The sequence below is a fragment of the Agelaius tricolor genome, unplaced genomic scaffold (assembly GCF_023055355.1).
Source record: "Agelaius tricolor isolate 1412-34295 unplaced genomic scaffold, bAgeTri1.0.p SCAF_32, whole genome shotgun sequence".
In the NCBI taxonomy this organism is placed as follows: domain Eukaryota; kingdom Metazoa; phylum Chordata; class Aves; order Passeriformes; family Icteridae; genus Agelaius; species Agelaius tricolor.
In genome coordinates, this window is record NW_027269292.1 from 6,893,597 (window position 1) to 6,909,987 (window position 16,391).

The 16,391-nt window shown below is 56.0% G+C and overlaps 3 protein-coding genes across 4 annotated transcripts; all 3 read right to left on the reverse strand.

Annotated features, from left to right (window-relative positions):
* Positions 1–1,006: 1,006 nt before the first annotated feature.
* Positions 1,007–6,264, reverse strand: MAFG (MAF bZIP transcription factor G). 2 transcript variants are annotated; one of them, XM_071451545.1, is made up of 3 exons: positions 6,109–6,264; positions 2,507–2,568; positions 1,007–2,422 (listed from the first exon to the last, which is right to left on the reverse strand). In XM_071451545.1, the coding sequence occupies exons 2-3, from the start codon at positions 2,540–2,542 to the stop codon at positions 1,970–1,972; spliced, it is 489 nt and encodes a 162-aa protein (XP_071307646.1). In that variant the 5' UTR covers positions 2,543–2,568; positions 6,109–6,264; the 3' UTR covers positions 1,007–1,969. The 2 variants fall into 2 exon arrangements, with proteins under 2 accessions (XP_071307646.1, XP_071307647.1); XM_071451546.1 differs by lacking the exon at positions 6,109–6,264 and adding an exon at positions 5,107–5,732.
* Positions 6,265–7,303: 1,039 nt separating this feature from the next.
* PYCR1 (pyrroline-5-carboxylate reductase 1) lies at positions 7,304–10,389 on the reverse strand. Its single transcript, XM_071451391.1, has 7 exons — positions 10,233–10,389; positions 10,067–10,137; positions 9,793–9,972; positions 8,980–9,201; positions 8,430–8,522; positions 7,895–8,058; positions 7,304–7,798 (listed from the first exon to the last, which is right to left on the reverse strand). The coding sequence occupies exons 1-7, from the start codon at positions 10,297–10,299 to the stop codon at positions 7,648–7,650; spliced, it is 948 nt and encodes a 315-aa protein (XP_071307492.1). The 5' UTR covers positions 10,300–10,389; the 3' UTR covers positions 7,304–7,647.
* Positions 10,390–12,607: 2,218 nt separating this feature from the next.
* Positions 12,608–15,191, reverse strand: MYADML2 (myeloid associated differentiation marker like 2). The gene has a single exon (XM_071451354.1). It carries the CDS (start codon positions 14,823–14,825, stop codon positions 13,917–13,919), a length of 909 nt encoding a protein of 302 aa, XP_071307455.1. The 5' UTR covers positions 14,826–15,191; the 3' UTR covers positions 12,608–13,916.
* Positions 15,192–16,391: the final 1,200 nt, after the last annotated feature.

Genomic DNA, 16,391 nt, shown 5'->3' on the forward strand with positions numbered 1-16,391 from the left:
AGTTCAGCAGTCAGAAACATCCCCAAAACCTATCCAGGACAGCTGTACCTCACCACCAGACTGTGGCTTCACTCGTGTTTCCCCAGTCTGCCCCCTCCACTCAGATCTTAACAGCCAGGAGATCACATGGGCTTCCCCCTCATGCCCTGCTTCTCTAAAACTCAGTAAATCAGCTCAAATCTTTGGGAAGGGGAGAGGGAAGTCAAAGTGTTTGTGGAAATGGAGCCTGGCCACAAATAGCTTCTCAGCTGCATCCCAGCTTTGAGTCTGAGCACTCTCCTAGAAGCCCTGTGCAGAAGCCACCCCAGGAAGGACAGTGATCCTGCCACAGCTCACTGGCCAGCAATGTGCAGACACCAAGGACTCGCCTGCCCCACGTTACCCCTCTTGCTGAGGTGAGCCGTGAGCACAACACAAGTTCTGACCACAGGATCTAATTCCAGAGCTAAATCCCATCAGTGTTCTCCTAAGCCTGGACGAGTCTCCCTCACGTTACTTCTCTGACAGGTTTGCTGCACAAGAAGAGTGCAGCGTTTTTCCTCTCCAGATAATGAGCTAGCCTGGCACTGGCTGCTGAGCAGGAGCTGCCTGTGCTGCCCCCACGCCTCGGGGCAGGCCCCGCTGCATCAGCCAGCCATTCCTGTCTCCAAAAACAGCAGCACCTTTGCCTGTGCACCAGAACCCTTCTGGAGAATTCAGAGAGATTCCAACTCACTCTCTCAGTCGAGTTTAGGGAAAACGACAACAGTGTGAAATGACAGCACATGGCAAAGGCACCAGCACACCACAGCGCCGCACGAGAGCTTGGGGAGAGAGCGCCCAACACCAGGGGACACCACAGAAACTAGCCAGGTCAAGAATAAGTCACTTTTGGTACAATTGCAAAAAGATATCAAACAGGACTTGCCTCTTTTTTTGTCTTTTTCTAAGTTTTATAAATAAAGTCTGATAACTCTTTATAAAAACTAACCTCAGAGCCACAAACAGTTTGCGGGAGGTTCATGAGAAACTTTAAAATTATTTATTTATTAACTTTTAACTAGCAAAGTCTCTGAGAATATTTCCCACTCATATGGTCAAATATTCTCGCCTTCTCAGGTAAAAAAGCTGACTATAAATACGCTCTCTCTTCTGTCCAATTTTAAACTTAGATAATTTAATAATTCTTAAAATGATGTTTCTCTCTTTAAATAAAGGGCTATTTAACCACATAAACTGGTTGTGTAAACCATCACACTAGAGACACTTGATACCCTCGAAACACGGGAACAACTAGTGATTTTGGTCTTGTTCAGTGCAACACATTAGGCACAAAACCGGCCTGCAGTCCACACAGTCCCGCTGCTGCCTCCTTCCTTCCTTCCCTCCTTCCTTCCCTGCGGGGGCTCAGGACATGGCAGCGCCGTCCCCCAGCTCACACAGCCAACGGCACGGCCTGAGGGACACCCACGGCTAGGGCACAGAGGCACACCTAGAAAGGAATAAAACCTAGGACACAGAACACCCCAACTGTAACTACAGGTACCAAAGGAGACAAAAGCAGCAGGTTCAGGCGCTGAGATGCACCACCTGGAAGAGTCATGAAATAAAGCCTTTGGAAGTGACCGAAAATTAGGGTTCCCAGCCCCCAGGAAGAAAGCTTTCCTCGGGCCACTCCTCCACCCTTCTCTCAGCCACGCTGCACAGATTTTCTTTGGGTAGAAAACCAAAATCTCACAGCCTGTCCCCAGGGCACCCGAGGGCTACAGACTGCTGGGTGGGAAGCTCTGTCTGCACAGGACAAGGGATGCATCACCACTGCTCATACCAATCTGGACACAACAAAATAAACTGGAGCGATCAGCAGGCCAGTCCTGGGCCAAGTCAAAGGAACCCGGACCCATGTGGCGAGGGCTTGTGCTTTGGGGATTCCAGGCTGGTTTTGTGCCTAACTGCCCTGCACAGACAAGCTCAGGCAACGCTCGCTTCACTAAGACCGGGCGTCCGTTTTGGATTTCACTATTGTGATGACACTGGTGGTAGCCACCTTGCCAGGGACGAGGGGCCCCATACTGGAGGCGAGAGGCCCCCGTGCAGGGGTCACGGGGCTCCGGGCCACGGTTCTGGCGAAGTTCTGGAGGGCCTCGTATTTGGAGCGGAGAGCATCAAGTTCCATTTTCATGCTGGCGTTCTCTGAGGCCAGCTTCTCCACTTCTTGCTGCAGCTCTGCCTTCTGCTTCTCCAGTTCCTCCTTCTGGGTGACGCGCTTCACCCTGCAGCTGGCCGCGTAGCCCCGGTTCTTCAGCGTGCGCCGGCGCTGCTTCAGCTGGATGATCTCCTCCTTGGACAGGCCCCGCAGGTGCTGGTTCAGCTCTCGCACAGACATGGTCACCAGCTCCTCGTCTGTCAAGCTGGTCCCATTCTCGCCTGGCTCCCTTTTCACCTGGGGGAGAGGCAGCACACACTTGTGAAGCCTGAGGTGATGCCCGCGCCCATCCCCGCGCCCGTTCCTCCCCCGCCACGTTACCTTCAAGGCCTTGTTTCCTTTGTTGGGGGTCGTCATAACACGACAGCCTTGGCAGCTGGGTTCTGCAAGGGGAAAGAAGGTCAAATTAGCACCTGGGACACAGCAGAGCCCACGGCATTCCTCTGGCAGGGTCCAGCAGCAGCGCCCCGAGGTGCTCCACATCCTGGCCCCTGCCATGGCAGACGATCAACAAGCAGCCAGCTGGGCTGGACTCACAATGAGCAGAGTGTCCCTAAGCAGAACCTGCTGCCCTTACACACCTCTGCTCCCATGGAGACTCTGTGGCAATGCTGCTTTTGTTTATGGTGGGGGAAATTAAAGAGCTAGGAGGAGTCAGAACACATGGAAGTCACATTTTAAAAATAGCCTTGCAAGCAGCAGGCAGGGTCCAGAGCATGGCTGCTCCAGGCCAGTCATGCTGACTCAGCAGGCTGGCACTCTGCACCGCTCGCTCCCGGCCTCGTCCTTGTCACTGCCAAGCAGGGCAGCTCACCTCAACACGCCCTTCCAACAGGTGCTCAAGCACACTCAGGAGCTCCCCACTCCTACCAGACTCCAGATGCTGCCAAGGATTGCTCAGTAAGACATAACCCTGAGCAAGGGTACGCTGGAATTCCATCACAAATTTGGGCTGATGCCTCAGCAGCCTTCACCTCTCCCAGTCATGCAAAACTGACCCCAGTTGTAGGTCTTTTCTGTGAGAAGGTACCTGTCAATCCCTGGCATGCCAGAGCCCAGAAACACTTTCTTCCTCCTTATCTTAAGAGCCAAGGTGTGCTCACAAGAAAACAAAGATTTAAGGTGCTGAAAACCAGAGCAGAGCAGACTCCTTCCCCGCCATGGAAAACAAGATTTCAGAATTGCTTAAGAGCAATTTCCAGGCCTGCTTTACACAGACTTATTCCCAGGCTCCTGCTTCCTTCCCCACGGACCTCCTCCCCTCAGGGTTTTCAGACTGCTACTGCACTGCCCAAGGAATTGATCCACACAGATACTCCCTGACAGACATGGCTGTGCCTCAAACAGCCCAAACTGCACTCCCCTCTCAGCCCAGACTGCACCCACGCAGCCCTGGCCAGCATTCCTGTGCAGCCTCCAGGTGCCTCTGCCCCTTTCATCTTGCAGGTGTTAAACAACAACTTTGTTTGCCCCTGCCTTACTCCCAGCAGGACTCATGTCCAGTTACAGACCAGAACCAAATGCATGCATCAGCAAACAGGGCTTAGTGCTCTTTCAGCAGCTGTGGCACAGGCTCCCTCCAGTGCATCTACGACCTATGGGAGGTGAACAGGACCAGCAGTCCCCAGGACACTAGCAGAGATATTCCTGAAGCCTGCAGCCTGCCAGGAGCCAGGCTATTTATATATACCTAGAGGACAATGCTCCTTCCAACAAGATGTCTGCTGCCCCCAACCACACTGGCATAGCCAGGGTCATCTGCTGCCCAAGGAAGGCAGCTGCAGTGAGGCAGGACAGGCAGCATGCAAGCAACTGCTGCACAAAATCAATTCTTCCCTCCTTCCCAGACTGCTGTTTATTTCTTCTGTTCCTACCTGGTAAACAACATGTCTGCTGGGAAAAGGGAGAGGAAAGGGAATAGCTGGAGAGACCAATGTGCCTGCCCCTGCAGCACTTCTGTGCCCCATCCTCCTGCAAGTGGAAGGAGTCATAGGGCAGGTCTGGGCAGTGGGACACAGGAATTTGCCTGCCCTGTGGCACTAAAGAATTTACAGCTGCTTGGCAAGCACACAGGCTGCCTTCATTACAGCAGACCCAAAATGAAACAAACAGGGCACACGCATGCTGCATCAGGCAGGGCACTGGGAAGATGCTCCTGAGCAGGCTGGGGAACTGCTGGCAGAGCTGCACACAGCAGAGGCAGCTGCTCATTCAATCCTGCCTCTGCATACTCTAACACAACACCTCCCAGGCAGGAGCCTCTCTCAACAGCCATCAGACCTGCCACAGGAGTGTCCCCAAAAACCTGGTGATCCCACCTCTCCAAGGAGCAGCAGTCAGTAGAATGGAAAGAACAACCCAAAGAGTTTCCTGGGTCCCGTTTTAACTGGGCTGTTTGGCAGCTCACAAAGAGGACACCCAGAGAATGGGTGACATAGCAGAGACCAAACTTCGCCTTACTCTCCAGACTGCTGATGGATCAGCTTTTGATAGCTTCCTGAAGAAAGATCACACTGAAAAGTGCCAAACACTGTGGCTGCAATGAAGAAACTGCAGCCTCAACACATTTCCCCAGAGCTCAAAAGGCCTGAACTCAGCACAAGCACAGCCAATTCTCCCCTCAGCTCAGCAGCAGCACACGGGAGCTGACAGCAGCACGCATGATCCAGCATGGGCCCTTCTCCAGGCTCCTGGTGCAGAACCTGCCCCGAGCCCCGTGTAAACACGGTGATGTCCCTGCTCCAGCGGGCAGAGCAAGGGCTGTGCTCCCCAGGGCTCCAGCAGGCACAGGAGCGTGGTCTGTCAGCAGTGACGGGCACACCGCACAGGAACACTCTCTCCCAGCGTGGATTTCATACTCTGTTTATTTGCTTGCTGGCAACTTGCCTCACACAGTCTCATCCAATGACTCCCCAAATTACCTGTGTAGCCAAGACAGTGCCGCCTGTGTTCCCCACCCTGGGGTCCCCGATGATGTCATCCAACCCTGAGCACTTCACAGCAATTTTTTCCTCAAGGAATCTGCCCACCCAGGTGGTTTTAGCTCTGCTCACACTGCTAAAGCAAAGGGCCGGCTCCGAGAGACTCCCTCCCGCCCTTGGCAGTGCCCTCCCCCGACCACAGAGCTCACACACCCCGGACAGCCGGAGCCGTGCCCGGCACAGGCGGACGCGGCCCCTCGGTGCGGGTCAGACACCGCAGTCCCGGGGGAGCCCGCTCCGCTCGGGGACCCCGCAGCGCCCAGCACCGGGCAGCCCCTGCGGAGCGGCACCTCCGCCCGCACGGCTGCAGCCACCGAGCAGCCCGAGGGCACGGTACCGACTGCGGGCAACGGGGCTGTGCCTGCCTCTGCTCTGGGCACCGGGCGAGCGCCCCGATGGCTCCTCAGCCTCCCGGCCCTCCCGTCCTCGGGAGAAGAATGACAGACCGCGGCGGGGGGCGGCCGGAGGGACGGGGAACCAAGAGGCCCCGCCGGGGCCGGGTCGCGGCCGTACCGGCGGAGCCGGAGCGTCCCGAGGTGCGGCGGGGTTGAGCGGGGCGGGCTCGGCCCGAGGGCAGCCGGGCTGCAACACGATCGGGGCGCTCGGCAGCCGCGGGAGGGAGGGGCCGGGTGCCCGCGCTGCCCGGGGTGGAGCCGGGAGCGGCGGGCGGGGCGGGGCAGGCCCCGGGCCCCGCGCACCTGTTGCTCGCCCGCCGAGCGGGGCCGGGCGGGGCGGGGCGGGGGCCGGGCGGGCGCGACCCCAACGCCCCGCCGTGAATCAGCGATGGCGGCCCCGTCAGGCACCTGCCGACCCCGCGGCGGCCCCGGCCACCATCCCGGGGCCCGCCGTGCCCGCCCCGCCCCGGCCCGCCCCCGGGGACCGGCCCGCCCCGCCCCGGCCGGTGCCAGGGCCGCGCCCGCCCTCGCTGCCGGTGGCGCTCACCTCCTGCCGGGGCCGCCGGGCCGGGCCGGGCCGGGCGGGGCGGGGAGGCCGCGCTGGGAGGGACCGGGACTCACGAGCCGCCGCCGCCGCCGCTGCCGCCGCCGCTCACGGAGTCGTCACGTGATATTTGGGTCACGTGGCTCCATTCATGAAGCGCCCGGCGCAACCGCCCCGGGCCTTAAGGGGGCCGCGCTCCGCTCCGGGGCACCGGGGAACGCCCGGCACGGCCCTGCCCGGCCCGGCTCGGCCCCCGGCGAGCGCTGCCGCTCCACCGAAGTACGGGGTCGGCCGCGGATCAGCCCCGCCGTCTCTGGCAGCAGCCGCGGCCGCCCGCCGGTGTTCCCGGGGCACACCGCGCGTTTCACAGCGCGCAGTCCCTCGGGCCGGGGCCGCTCCTCTGCCCCGGACCGCCGCTCTCGCTCCAGGCGTGTTCCCAGCCCTTTTGCTAGGAATTCAGGCCCATGACACCGACACTGGTTCGCACTGTTTGCTGCCATGCCACAGGCAAAGCCGGCAGGACAAGATGAGCGTAGCAGAGCAGGGCGAGGGGAAGCCGAAGGTGCAGCAGTGAAAGTGGGGTTAAGAGAGGGGACAGGAGGGTTAGGACAGGGGTCAAGGAGAAGCCGTGCCCCGAGGAGCAGCAGGGCCTTGGGCGCGGATCCAGCAGCAGCACCGCGGCTCTCTGCTCTGTGCGCAGGGGATGTGAGCGCCAGCCTTGCAGGGCTCCGGTAGCCCCTGGTGGGTTCCCAGCTGCTGTGGTTACAGTTACGGGTCTATAACCATCTAGGAAGTTCATCTGTAGCTCTGTCTCTCTGGGAGGATCCAGGGGCATCCCCAACATCTCCCTGCAGAGGGGTTCAAGCTCAGGCATCCATTCATTCTGCATCCCACTTTTTCAGCCAAGTGGGAACTCTTTCCACAACACTCCCTTGCATTTTGCATCACCCTCTGCTACAGCTGCTGCAAGCCACAAGCCTGCTACAGGGGACACCAGCATGCTGACTGAGCGTTTTTCCATGGACAAAAGAGAAATAACACAGAGAACACAGTTGTGGCTTAGGAATGGTATTCCCTGTATTAGCGTTCCCACTGAAATACTCAAAACCACATGCTGCCCACTCACTGCCCTCTTGTCCCTCTCCCTCTGTGGTGGGCTGGAGAGGAGAACTGGAGGCACAAAAGGTAGAGAACATGGTTTGCTACAAGAACAATTTACTGGAAGCAGTAATGAGATAAGAAAACAAATAATAACAGCAACAATATTAAGAAGAGTGTAGAAGAGAGGTGAAGGATTCCCACATGATTGCTCACCACGTGTAACATGATGCTGCTCCCACTGCTCACTTGATGCACCCAGCCACGGGACCCCTTTTCCCCACCCCTCTTCAGCACCTCTCCCCTGCTGCAAACCGTCCCCTCCCCTTTGTATAGAATAACCAGGGTCCTGGCCGTGCCATTCCTGGCTACTGCAAAGATTAACCCTGTCCTGGCTGTAGCCAGGACACTGACATTCAGCACTGCCAGAACGCAAGAGTCTGGTCAGTTCTTCTTGGTCTTGCTGGTGAACAGACTGACTTTGCTAGCAGATGCCACAGACAGAGAAGGAGACTCCAGTTTCACCTTGTCCAGCAATGTTTTCTTTATGGCTGCCGGGGAAATCTTCTCCTGGTCTGCCAAATGCTGCAGCTCCCTACAGTGGGGTAGTGGGAGAGGAAGACATAGAAAACATAAGATGGGGAGGGTGGGGGGGCAAGTCTTGCAAGCTCTTTAGCTCCTAGTTGCCCACCTTGTCCGGATGCAGGAAGCCTCCACAGCGTTGATGAGGAGAGAGCGAAAGCCACCACTCTCCAGGAAGTGCAGGGCGTGGATGGTGGCTCCCCCGGGCGAGCAGACGTTGTCCTTCAGCTGACCCGGATGCTGCTCAGATTCTAACAGCATCTTGGCAGCTCCCTGTAGCAAGGAAAACACCTGCCAGAGCCTGACTGAGGAACCACTGTCATACCCTCCTGTTCTCCACTGCAAGAGCAGCACCAACACTCACAACAGGCACACCTGGGATCCTGCAGGCTGCCAAAACACTTTTTAGAGCTGATGAGGCCTCAAAGCAGCAGAGTTTCCCAGGCCCCAGCTCCCACCTCACCAGCAGATTGCTGCAGACACTTCCTACAGCCCCTCACCAGGAACTGTGTGCATTCCAACCAAACACATTCCTTAAAGCAGATTCTGCCAGAGCACCACGACCATCTCAAACTGTGAGGTGCAGATTCCCCTGCAAGGAGCAGGCGCAGGCTCAGATGTGTTGTGCAGTAGGTAATACTGACCAGCAGAGCCTGTGCTCCCAGCCGAACCGCCAGCCTGCGGGGAAGGCCCATCTTCACTCCTCCGTCTGCAAGAGCATCCAGGGCAGTGAATGCCTGAGAACAGAGGGAAAGAAGGGCACTGAAGGACTGGTAAGGCTTAGGGAAGAGAGAATCCAGGGCTTCAGGACTGTTCTGTGACTCCTGTCACTCACAGATCTGACAAAAGCCTCCCCCTTTCCTTCATGGATGCCATGCCAGGCTTCCCTCCCACCACTTCCAGCTCAGGAGTGGGGGGAATGGGAGAAATTCAGCTTCTGATCATGTAAACTACGGGCCCAAGCTTTGCAACATGGACATGCAGGCACTGCACACTGGCTATGGACTTCAGACTCATTTGACTCTTAAAAAATTTTCCTGCTGTCCCAACTGGACACCTGGAATACATGTTCCATTGCAAATATGGGTGACAGGAAAAAAAAAAAATACAAGCTGAAGTTGCACAGACTTTATGGCAGGCAAAGCCAACTGCTCTCCCTAAGATGGCACTAGCTGAGGAAACAGCAGCACATACATACGCAGGGCCACTGCCACTGAGCCCCGTTACAGCATCGATGAGGTCCTCTTCCACCTCGGTGCAGAAGCCCACGCTGGCCATCAGCTGCTCCAAAAGCTTCCCATCTTCCACATCCGCATGAGTGCCAGTGGCATAGACTGTAGCACCTTCTCGGACTATCACAGGGGTGTTGGTCATGCACCTGATCACTTTTGGTGTGGGGCAGAAGGTAGAGAGTTTCTTAGGGCAGAAAATCATGGAAGATAGAAAGTAAGAAAAAAAGAAAGAAGGGAGAAAAATGAGCTTTAGTGCATATGTTTCATCAATGGGTTGTTCAGGAAAGGACCCCCCCCCCCAGGGGCAAGAACAATACAAGCAGAAGGAAAAGAGAGACCTGTGTATCTCAAATGTCCTGCTTTGAGATACAGCAGCCCATCCGTGAATGTGAAGCCTTGCTCAGTACCAGCAAAGCAGGAGCTGGGCAAAGCCGGGTTGGAAACAGTATCCCAAAGGCCTCAATCCCACATCAACCCACAGATCTCCAAAACAGCTCCTGCAGACACCTAGCATAAAATCTGCAAAAATTCAGGGGAGATGACCCACTGCTGTTAAAATAAACATGACTGGACAGCACCTCATGTGAGAGAAGAGCTGGATGAAGCCTCTAACAGCATTTGCCGATGAACACGGGCAAAGGTGACCAAAACCAAGTTGGCTGCTGCTGTGTGACTTTAGTCCTGAATAGCACGAGTAGCACAAGTGCGTGGCATGGGCTCCTCGGGGTCAGAGGAGCGGAGCCAGCCCGGCTGGCCGTGCCCGGTCCCCGCTCACCTTCTCGATGGAGCTGATGGTGACTCCGGCCGCGCAGGACACCACGATGTGCCGGGGCTCGATGTCGGGGCCCACCTCCTCCAGGATGAAGGGGATGATGGGTGGCTTTACGGCCAGGAAGAGGACATCGCTGCTCTTCACCGTGTCCTTGTTGCTCACCGTGAAGTTCACTCCTATTTTCTGCACCGGTTCGGGGAGAAACGGGACCGCTCAGGCCCGGGATGGCCGGGAGGGGAGCGCCGCCGCCCGGTGCCCGCTACCCGGCCGCACTCACCCGCAGCCCGCTGACGGTGGGCAGGTCAGTGTCCGGGGAGCTCGCCGTGATCTTGTGCGCAGCCAGGACCCCTGCGAACGACCCCGCGTGTCAGCCCGAGGGCCCGGCACGCCCGCCCCGAGCCATCCCGCCCCCACGGAGGCAGGCCGAGCTGCCCCGCGCGCACCTGCCGCGGTGAAGCCGCGGGCCAGGGCGAAGGCGAGCTGCCCCGCGCCGATGAAGCCCACGCTCATCCCGCTGCCCCCGGCCCGGCCCGGCCCCGCCGCCGTACACGTGGCCGCGCGCGCACGGAGGCGAGGCCGCGCGGCGGGACGGGGGCGCGCAGCCAATCGGCGGGCAGGGGGGCGGGGCAGCGCCAGCGTTCCGCCACTCAGCGGGCGGGGGCGGGGCCAGCGGCGCGGCGCTCGCCAGCGATTGGTGCAACCGGCGCCCGGTGTTGCATCATTCACCGCCCGCGGCGCCGCCCCGTGCCGGCCCTGCCGCCGGGCGGCGCCCTGCTCCCGCCAGAGCCCCCGGACCGGACCGGGCCGGGCCGGGCCGGGCTGTGCTCCCCGCGAGCCCCCTCGAGTCCCCCAGACCGGGCCGGGCCGGGCTGAGCTGTGCTCCCCGCGAGCCCCCTCGAGCCCCCCCAGACCGGGCCGGGCCGGGCTGAGCTGTGCAGAGCCCGGACCGGAGTGAAGTGTTCCTGTAAAACCCAAGCAGCCAGCAGTGATTTTTTTCCTAACTATCATCTTACCTCGCTAGTTTTTGTCTTTGGTTTTTTTTTTTTTTGTTTTGTTTTGTTTTTTTTTTACTTCTTCATTGACAGAAATAAAGCTCAGTGTTTTTTCTGCTGATAAATGTTCCTAAACGCTGATCTTTTGTGAGTACTGAACCCTGGGCTTCCAAAAAAGAAGGGAAAAACCCAGTCCAAACCCATTAACAATTCCGACTTTAACCTACCCATGCTGGAATCCTCTGGGTGCTGTCTAGATTAGCTGCAGCCACAAGTCCATAATTAATGAACACACATAAATCCTAACATTAGTTTACCAAAAGAGGTTGGGAATGGTTGATGACTGGAGCAACCAGGTTCATGGGGAGCTACTTGATCATCATCTGTTAATTAAGGGGAGAGATGCTCTCTGGAAATGAAGGAGGTCTGGAGAACTGAATCATGACAGAGCTGGTTGGTAAATCCTGATGAGTAGATATCAGATGTTCTCTGTTCTGGATTGGGCAATCTCATAGTTTCCAATGGTTGGGGAATGTTTTAACCACTGAAGCATGAGGTTTTGATTTTTTTTTTATTTTTTTTTCCTCCTAAAAGAGAGGATTGTTGTCCACACAATCTTTTTTTGCCATTTTGACCATGTTCACATTTTTTGCTCAGTCTTTGGCTGGCAGATGAGAAAGCTAAATCTGAACACACTGTTCTTGGCAATGACTTGTGTATCCACTCCTCCAGTCAGTGGGATCATGGTTTCCATGTTAAATTCTCTTTCCCCTTATTGTGAAGATGCTCCATTTTGCCCTTATTGTTTCCCAAGCACCAGTTCCTCTCTGGCCCTTTGACCCTGGCTGGGTGTAAGTTGCATCAACCCATGGCATTGTCAGTTTTACCACGTTTCTGCTCTTGCTCCTGCAGGAACCCAGGAGTGCCTGGCTCAGCCACAGCTGCCAGCCAAGGAGCTGCTGCTGCTGCCTGAGCGCTGGTGGTGCCATCTGGGGACGGGCACCCCCTGCCTGGGCTCTTGCCTCCGCTGGCCCCGGCCCCCTGAGCCAGACCAGGACGGGGCTTTCCTCAAGCAACGTCCCTGGCCTCACTGGGCTGGGTTTTATAACAAAAGCCGTGGTCCTTCACAGGCACCTGTTTGGTTTTTAGTAATCTGAAATAACAACAACCAAAAAAAAAAGTAATTTTCAAGTATTACATGGCTTAATTTGTCCATATTGATGGGTTTAACAGGAATACATCATAAACGCTCAAGGTCCCTTTGTACGCAGTGGCTCCTGTAAATTAACTCCTCCAACACAAGTGGATTTCCTTTCCCAAGTTAGCCTTTTGTTCTTGTACAACCCATAATTTGTTTGGGTGGCAAGAAATAAAGCTCCTGGTTTATATCTATGGCAGATATCCGTGGATATCTGGACTACATCTTCCAGATTTCCTGCCCTTCAGGAACTGGGACTCACAGAAGAGAAAACCCCCTTGGCAGGCTGTTCCTCTGTGCTGGATCCCAATTCTTGTCCCATGTCCTGGCTGATGCTCCCCACTGCTAAGGCCTGGTCCTTGCTCAGAATTATTCAACATCGCCTGTCCCAACAAGTTTTCCCTTTGCTTTTTAAACCCCACACAAAGCACTGATGAAAAGTAAGTCTGCTTCCTTATTCCTGAGTCATTCTGCTGCAGAGAATCCCCTCAGAGGTCTTGCTGTGTTGTGTCTGTTGTTTTTTGGTTCTGTGTTCAGGCTTTATACACCAGAATAAAGTGAGCTCTGCCTTCATGCAGAAAGTGTCTACTGCAATGAGTGTGGAGAGCAGGATGACAGCACACAGATCTCAGGAGATGTAAGCATACATCTGCCATTCAGCTTTATTTTGTTTTGGTTAAAAAATAAATCTTGCTTCTGACAGGGAGCTACTGGAGATTTTAATCAAAGCGCTCAAGTCTGCACGTGCTGCACAAGCACTTGGACACTCTGGCTTCTCCCTGCGACAAATGAGGATTCCTTGGGGCCTGAAATCTGAGCTGAGAAGTGTGGAACTTTAAAGAGGGTGTTTTGTCAGGGGTGGGGCTGGGAAGTTGGGCTCCCCAGTGAAGCAGAGTGCTCAGGAATCCCGAGCTCCTCCGGTACCGTGCGCAAGTTCTGCCCTGTCCCGTCCTGCCCGTGCCCCCTCCCCGCCCGACTGGGTCCCTTCTGCAGCACCGTGAGATCAATCACTCCCTGCCTCCCCTTTGCCATGCCCCAGAATTTATCTTCAAGCCTCCAGAAAAGCCCCTTGACCCCAGGGTAAAGAAATGGTGGCCCATGGATCAAGACAAGAGCATGTGCCAAGGTATTTTCTGCGCTGCTCAAGCGAGGATGAGGATGACACTTCACACTCGGCCACTTTGCAGGATGGCTCTGCTCTGCACCCTGATCCTCAGCAGTAGAGCCCCGACCTTACAAATTTTCATTTCTGTAGCGACTCAGTGTTTGCTAAATAGGAGTATTACATTAAATAGGCCTCCTCCAAGGTGTGCACTTGAGGATATTCCTTTTCTGTGCTAGACAGCAAAGCAGAGGAAAGGAAATTACTGGCAACCTTCAAAATACTGTTTTGGCTATGATGTTCTTCTCAGAAACACCCAGGCTGGAACTGCCCACACTTGCAGGCATTCCACATCTCCCAACACAGTCCAACCTAACCCGAACTCCGAGGGATTGATTTTCACCTACTGAACTGGTGTTCCTTCATGCAGCTTTTAACTTTTCCACTTCCCAAGCAGTCACTTGGTTACTGTTAGGCGCTGGTTAACAGTTTCAAAATCCTGTATGTGTTTCCTAACGTTTGGCTCAGTAACCCGATAGCCTCCAGCCCCACTGCTGTGGCTACAAGCACTCCTGCTGTCTGCAGATGCCCGTGGAGCTGTGCCATTCCTTGTGCTGGCCTGGGCAGGTGAGGCAGAACCTTGGGGGAGTTGGGCTGCGCGGTGCCAGCTGCAGCCCACCTGCTCCAGGTCATTCATTCCTTCGTGTAGTCAGTCCTCACTTGAAGTTTGGCCGATGGTGGTGTGTGCATGCCTGCCCAGCGCCTCTCTGCCCTGTCCCTCTGCACCTGCAGGGGTTGGCACACGGAGGTGCCTCCACGGAGGCCGAGCCACGGTTCAGATGTGTGAGACAAAGCGGATGCGCTGGGAGTATGCCAGGTCCAGGACATAGAGCAGCAGGTTGACATAGGTGAAGATGGCAATCACCAGCTGGCTGTCCCAGGGGCACTTGCCCTTGGCACAGAGGCCGGGCCGTCGTGGGGAGCCGTACTTGCTGTCAAAGCAGAACACTGGCCAGATGACTGCAGCACTCGCATAGAGCAGCACTGCCCCAAAGGTGTAGATGACCACAGAACGCTCAAAAGGGAACCACAGCAAGGCAGTCTTACCTGTGACACTGAAGGCCACCACCACCACCGTCACCACAAAGCAAAAGCTGTAGACAGCCACACACCACTGCGTCGCCACGTATTTACTGTACTGGCTGTCGTTCACCAGCGCCCCAAAGATGATGCAGGCCACGAAGGCCTGGACGATTTTCAAGAGGCCAGAGACGGTGGCCATGTAGCTGGTGACCTGTCCCGGCTTGGCCCTGGTTAGGAACACCTCAGAGGCGTAGGTGACGAACAGCAGGCCCGCGAAGACGCTGGCGGCGATGCGGAAATCCCGGACCTGGCAGCCGATGGGGTAACAGCCCACCTGCACGAAGTAGAGCGGGTAGATCACCGCCGCTGTGACCGACATGAGCGTGGCCAGCATAGCAAAAGCCGCCGTGAAGTTTCCCCAGGAGAGGCTCAGGCAGCTGTGCAGGCGTGTGAACTCGCAGGCGATGATGAACACGGTGACGGCGAAGCAGAAGGTCCAGACGAACATGCAGAAGGTGCCGTAGGCGGCACTGAACCCCCCTTGGTGGGCGACCAGGCTGAAGGTGGCGCAGCCGAAGGTCATCTGCAGCAGCCGGGCTATTCCCACCGGGGAGGTCACGGCGGCCGTGTTCAGATACGGCCCTCCCGTGCTCTCCATCATCCTGCCGGTCCAGCGGACAAGGCGCTCCGAGCCTCCCCAAAGGTCCTTCCTGCCTCAGTCACACCTGGTGCCGGCTCGGCCGCAGCCCCGCCGGAGCCTCTGGCCGCAGCGGGAGCCGCCTCTGACGCTGCATCTCTGGCAGCTCTGCACAGACCTGCGGCTGCAGGGAGCTGAGCCCGGCTCTGCCCACTGCCTGCACGCTCCGGGCGCCGCCGCTCGCCCTCCGCTCCCTCAGCTCCGAGACCTGCCCCAGGGCTGTCCCCCGGCTGCCTCCTTTCCCACAGGATGGTGCTTTCCCCCGGAGCCTGACATTTATTCCATTTTAGCTCCGCAGCTGTAGCTTTCTGCTGCACCGTTCACAGGAACCTGGAGTATAAATAGGGGCTTTATTAATAGTTCTGGAATGAGTCCTGCCCCCACTCAGCTGTTGGGAGCGGGTGTTATTTAACACTGAAGCTTCGAGCTCCATCAAAGGCTCTTGATTATCCTTGTGCTGTTCTTGTAGGAGCTCTGGGGTCACTGGAATGCTGCTGCTCTCCCTGCCTGTGGCAGGGGGCTGTGATCCACGAGAGCTCAGTCCTGCAGACCCAAGAGCCCCTGAGTGGGGGCACAAGCCCAGAGGCAGCACAAGCCCTATAAAAGAAGGGATTTAGGCCAGAGGCTGAAAAAAAGCTGACTCACTTTGCTGCAGTTGATCTGGAGCAGCGATACATTTACCTGCTGTGCTTTGTGTGACAGCTTGTGGCTGTGAAGGTTGACAAGCACCCGTCCTCAACGTTTCCTTAAACCCTTCCCTGTCTCTCTTTTATTTATGCGGGAATCAGTTTTTCTTGTATCTCTGAATGCAGTAACTGAATACAACTGTTTAAAAAAATTTTGCTTTGATATTCTTAGCACTGTTTTGGAACACAGATTTTAATAAATAGTGTAAAACTCTCCCTCCTGTGAGATCAAAGCTTTCACAGTGAGCCATTCCTGGTATACAGTGCCTCCCAGACTTCATCTCTACCCAGAAGTCTCTTAATTATATCTCTAAAAGCCCCAAACAAAATTTCTGATGTAATTTCAGAATGGGAATGCGTGAATGTTTTCACCACAACATAGCAGAAAAATTCCTCCCTTACCCCAGAGCAGCATTGCTGACTCCTCACCTGCAGTACTCATCCCAGCATGGAAGCAGCAAAACTTCCCTGCTGGAATGGCTCACATGAGAACAGTACATTGTTTTGGCTGTAATGATAAAATGTGCCTACCTTCAGCTTTGTCACCATCTTGTAACCTCAGTATCTCTTTCATTCAAGTCCCTTCCATTTTCCTTTGAGAGGCCTCTGGTGCTAAAAGTACAAAAGCCTGCATTCATTTGGGGTGGAAGCTGCACAATTAACATCACAATAACCAGGAAATGCAGCAGGAGGGCTGAGGCACTTCAGGTGAAGACGTTCTCATACCGAAATCTTGCCCTACTTGACTGTCTATTAATCCTTCACCTCTAGCTGTTTTCAGGGTCTCTTTGGCAGGGGGTCGCTTTCTGCCCTGTGGCACTTTCAGGTGCATCCCCTCCCTCTG

Excerpts from the sequence above, each read along its gene's own strand:
- MAFG (XM_071451545.1), bottom strand. The coding sequence starts at position 2,542 with ATGACGACCCCCAACAAAGGAAACAAGGCCTTGAAG. Across the intron at positions 2,423-2,506 it reads AAGGAAACAAGGCCTTGAAG|GTGAAAAGGGAGCCAGGCGA; the intron begins GTAACGTGGCGG and ends CCTCTCCCCCAG.
- PYCR1 (XM_071451391.1), bottom strand. The coding sequence starts at position 10,299 with ATGAGCGTGGGCTTCATCGGCGCGGGGCAGCTCGCCTTCGCCCTGGCC. Across the intron at positions 10,138-10,232 it reads CCGCGGCTTCACCGCGGCAG|GGGTCCTGGCTGCGCACAAG; the intron begins GTGCGCGCGGGG and ends GGTCGTTCGCAG. Across the intron at positions 8,059-8,429 it reads TGGGAGCACAGGCTCTGCTG|GGAGCTGCCAAGATGCTGTT; the intron begins GTCAGTATTACC and ends TCCTTGCTACAG.
- MYADML2 (XM_071451354.1), bottom strand. The coding sequence starts at position 14,825 with ATGATGGAGAGCACGGGAGGGCCGTATCTGAACACGGCCGCCGTGACC.